Source organism: Physcomitrium patens, chromosome 13, assembly GCF_059467195.1.
Source record: "Physcomitrium patens ecotype Gransden chromosome 13, ASM5946719v1, whole genome shotgun sequence".
NCBI classification, from domain to species: domain Eukaryota; kingdom Viridiplantae; phylum Streptophyta; class Bryopsida; order Funariales; family Funariaceae; genus Physcomitrium; species Physcomitrium patens.
This window is the reverse complement of record NC_143422.1, coordinates 13,738,742-13,742,426: the sequence shown is the minus strand read 5'-3', so window position 1 is coordinate 13,742,426 and position 3,685 is coordinate 13,738,742. Positions and strand designations below refer to the sequence as shown.

The 3,685-nt window shown below is 43.2% G+C and overlaps 1 protein-coding gene across 2 annotated transcripts; it reads left to right on the top strand.

The window, feature by feature from the left end:
* The first annotated feature begins 316 nt into the window (after positions 1–316).
* Positions 317–2,782, top strand: LOC149987969 (uncharacterized). Of its 2 annotated transcripts, none has more exons than XM_090255396.1 (3): positions 317–426; positions 834–900; positions 1,164–2,782. In XM_090255396.1, exons 1-3 carry the CDS (start codon positions 424–426, stop codon positions 1,283–1,285), a joined length of 192 nt encoding a protein of 63 aa, XP_090111522.1. In that variant the 5' UTR covers positions 317–423; the 3' UTR covers positions 1,286–2,782. The 2 variants fall into 2 exon arrangements, with proteins under 2 accessions (XP_090111522.1, XP_090111521.1); XM_090255395.1 differs by having other exon boundaries at positions 333–559.
* Positions 2,783–3,685: the final 903 nt, after the last annotated feature.

Genomic DNA, 3,685 nt, shown 5'->3' with positions numbered 1-3,685 from the left:
AAAATAAATTTATATATTTATACTAGGTTTGGAGTCCCTTGTTGTGCTATGGAAATAACATGTCATAATTAGTCATCTAGGTGTAATAAAAAGAAATTTAATTTAGATGGATATATGTAGAAGACATACAAACTGAACAAAACTACGAATAAAACGATTGGAACGTACAGTTCATTAGAAGAGGAGAGAAAAGGGTATATATATCCTTACAATATAATGAGACTAAGATGAATAAACTCTATTTGTCCTAACAGAATGTATAACAAATGAGTAGGTGAGAGTAACGTTCAACACTCCCTTCTACTCTCATCTCCTCGTTTTTACATCTCCTTCAGTGATGGCATTTCCTCAGAGGATTCGAGATTTGAACCCTTCAAGTTTTTGTCTGAGCCGTTTGTTTGAAGGAAGATTTTACTGAGTTTTATGGTCTGCTTTTGTTTCTCTTGTTCGAAGCTCCAGATTTTGCTTTTGGTATTTTGGTCGCTGTTGTTCCTGCTCCAGCAAGTTCTTGCGGCGATCCTCTCTTGTGTGGAGAGATGGATCTCCAGGGATTTATATAGTTGAGATACTTGTGAGCCTTATGTGAAAGGATTTAGTGGTGCTAATTTAAAAAGCTTTAGATCTAGAATTGAAGTTGAGACCTATATGATTAGCTAATTTGACTAATGGGTTTGTAGAGATCTATTTCATCTATCGTTTTCAGGCTAAGTTTGTTCCTACAAGCTTCAAATTTGCTCCTTTCTAGTGCTTTAGTGAGTATATCAGCCAATTGTTCGTTGGTTGGTTTAGTAGTGCTGCTCGTTGACCAAAGATTTGCTGGTGGCTTTGCGCAGGCGGGTCGTTTCGGGCAATGGGACGTGAGAGTGGGCACAATGAGTCATGTTGTAGTCGGCAAGGATGGTACGAGCGTAATTGGATTAGTGGAGAAGTATTCCCCCATCAGTTTGTAAAAACTGTACTCCTAAGAACTTCTGTATAAGGCTAAGTTCCACCATTTTGAACTCTTTCTGTAGTAGCCTTTTGAGAGTTGCGATGGCATGCGGATCTGAGCCTGTGATCAATAGATCGTCTACATATAGAACCAGCATTACGGCCGAGGATACATGTGTGGTGTAGTAAACATTTGAGTCGGCTTGCTTACGGGACATACCTTTGTTGCGTAGGAAACTATCTATCCGACTATACCAAGCTCGTGGGGATTGCTTCAGTCCGTGGAGTGACCAGTTCAACATGCAGACTAGATGTTCGGAGCCTGGAGTTATGCACCTTGGGGGTTGGAGCATGAACACATCGTCGTGGATATAGCGGTTGAGGAATTCTGTGGCCACATCCATGTGGTAGATTGGCCATGAATGGTGTTCGGCGAGGCCGATGACTAGGCGAATGGACTCCCACCAAATTGTGGATGCGAAAGTTTCTTGAAAATTCACTCCATGTTGCTGTTCGAACCCGCATGCCACGATTCTGGCTTTGTGGCGGGCAGGGCCGCCATTGATACCAAGCTTGACTTTATATATCCATCGAGCACTGATTGGGCAAACTCGGGGAGGTAGAGGGACGAGATCCCACGAATTATTCTTGAGGATGGAGTTGAATTCTGATTGCATAGCTGAAATCCAGCGGAGGTCATATTGGGCCTCCTGGAACGAAAGTTGTTCGCTCCCTTCCTCTGTGGTGGCTATGAAGAATTCGGCTAGATCAACGCGGACATAGCTGTCATGGGAGCGCGGCGGAGCTCGAATGTGGGTCGAGCGGCGAATATGCTGCGGTGATTTGTCGGCGAGGTTGTGAGATTGCGAAGCGTGTGATTGCGATTGTTCGTCCATATTAGCCGCAGGAGGTTTTCCGGTAGGAGTAAGAATAGGATCTTGGACTACCTAGGCATTGCTGGGGTCTTGATGGAGGCCGGCCACCGCCTCGTCAAGCCGTCGACGGATGGTCGTCTCCATCCTGTGTCTCTCCTCCGCCTTGTTAATACACCACTTCTTGTAGAACTTTACATACCTACGAATTTTCCCAAAAAATCCCAAATTTGCGTGTGCAACCCACAGCCGACGTATTTGAGCCTGGACCGCTGGGTCGTTCAAAAATGTCGAATTCATTACGTAACGCAAATTCCTCCTCGGTTATGGGAATAGTTGTACCTCCTTCCACACGGAGAGGTAGTCCGAGTGGGTGTTATCACCTCTGATGTGGTACTCTGAACTCTTGGGCTTGGACCCGGGTAATGAGAAGGCATATATCCGATCGAGTCTAGCCATGGGTCGTGACGCCCCTCTTCGATGGATATCCCAGTTGAATCTGATGTTATTCGATGCTGAGAAGTCGTCCGCAACCTGCAGTGTCTTAGTAAGGTTGTGGAACAGTCTCAACTCTTGGGTGGGTGGTAGTGACCCGTTCATGTTCGACTTGTCCGCTCTGCTTTCCGTGAAAATCCAATTGCCACCAATTATCCACCTGCAGTCTTTCGGCAGGTCCTGGATAAATTCCTCCAAGACTACGGGCAGGGGGCAATCTGCATCTTCATTAGTCTTCCATGCTGCTATGGATTGAGTACATGTTCTCTTTGCGCCGTGTAAAGCATGGCAATCCTTCACTATGTACGTACTTGAGATACAGTATCGACACTGAATCGGAAGATTGTTATAATCAACCTTTATAAGAGTTACGTCTCCCATTATTAGATTCACAACACCCAACGTTAATTCAAACAGTACACCGATCTTCAGAGCTATACAAAACTTCTGGTCTAAGCAATGTGCATTCCCTCGATGTTTGCCCACCACTGCTCCTAGGCTTTAAGCCAACTCTTGCAATCTGCTCCGAAACTAGTCTAGTACTGCTTTCAACATAATCCACGTAGGCATTTTCATGTCTGTGGATTGAGCCGGGTTAAACCTTAAGACAGGTTGAAATATGCATGTGCCCCACCTTAAAATGTGGGGCACGTATATAAGCAACTTTTGTGTAGCTGCCTCGTCTTTCCCAATAACTTGAAAAAAACTGAACCCTAAATCTCTCTCAAGCTGGTACTCCTTTGTTATTTCCTTCAATATGCTGGTCAACCACTCTTACTTGGTTTTGGGTAGTTGTTTACTCCCCACAAAATATGCAATGACCACCCGCTTCCAATGATAGTCCATTGCTTGATAAATATTGTCTTTGTTCAAAGTCACATGTTCAATATGTTTTGACAACAAAAATCCTTGGCTACTTCAAAACAAATCCTTTGGTAAAATCTCACCTAGCATCACTTTTGTCGGATGGATCATCACTTGTCTCCCCATCTTTGAGGTAGCTACTACTAGTTCAAGCTCTATTTGCTCTTTTTTTCATGCACATTCTACTTTGTTACATTGTCGACAAGGATACTAGTGCATGTGCAAGTCTATTTCTTTTTACTGCCATTGCATACAAAGACAAACTTGTTATGAATAACATGTCTACTTTGTCCTATCTTTGTAAATTGGAATTAAGAACATGTTAATCTTTGGATTACACCCTTACTAGTCTTAATCAGAGTAACACCTTAATCCTTAATTTAAATTCCACCTGAAGTTGATATCTTTCATGTACTACTGTGGCACAAAAGATTATCCTTATCCTTGCATGACTGTGTAGGCAACTTCAAGATTGAATTAAACAGATTCTCTTGAACTTAGCGTGTGTTTCTTTATAGTCTCAT

What these genes read in the sequence shown, in the direction of transcription:
- LOC149987969 (XM_090255395.1), top strand. Translation starts at nt 424, where the DNA reads ATGGTCTGCTTTTGTTTCTCTTGTTCGAAGCTCCAGATTTTGCTTTTG. An exon ending in GATCTCCAGGGATTTATATA is followed by an intron (nt 560 to 833) that starts GTTGAGATACTT and finishes GGCTTTGCGCAG; the next exon opens with GCGGGTCGTTTCGGGCAATG. An exon ending in TGTTGTAGTCGGCAAGGATG is followed by an intron (nt 901 to 1,163) that starts GTACGAGCGTAA and finishes TTTGTTGCGTAG; the next exon opens with GAAACTATCTATCCGACTAT.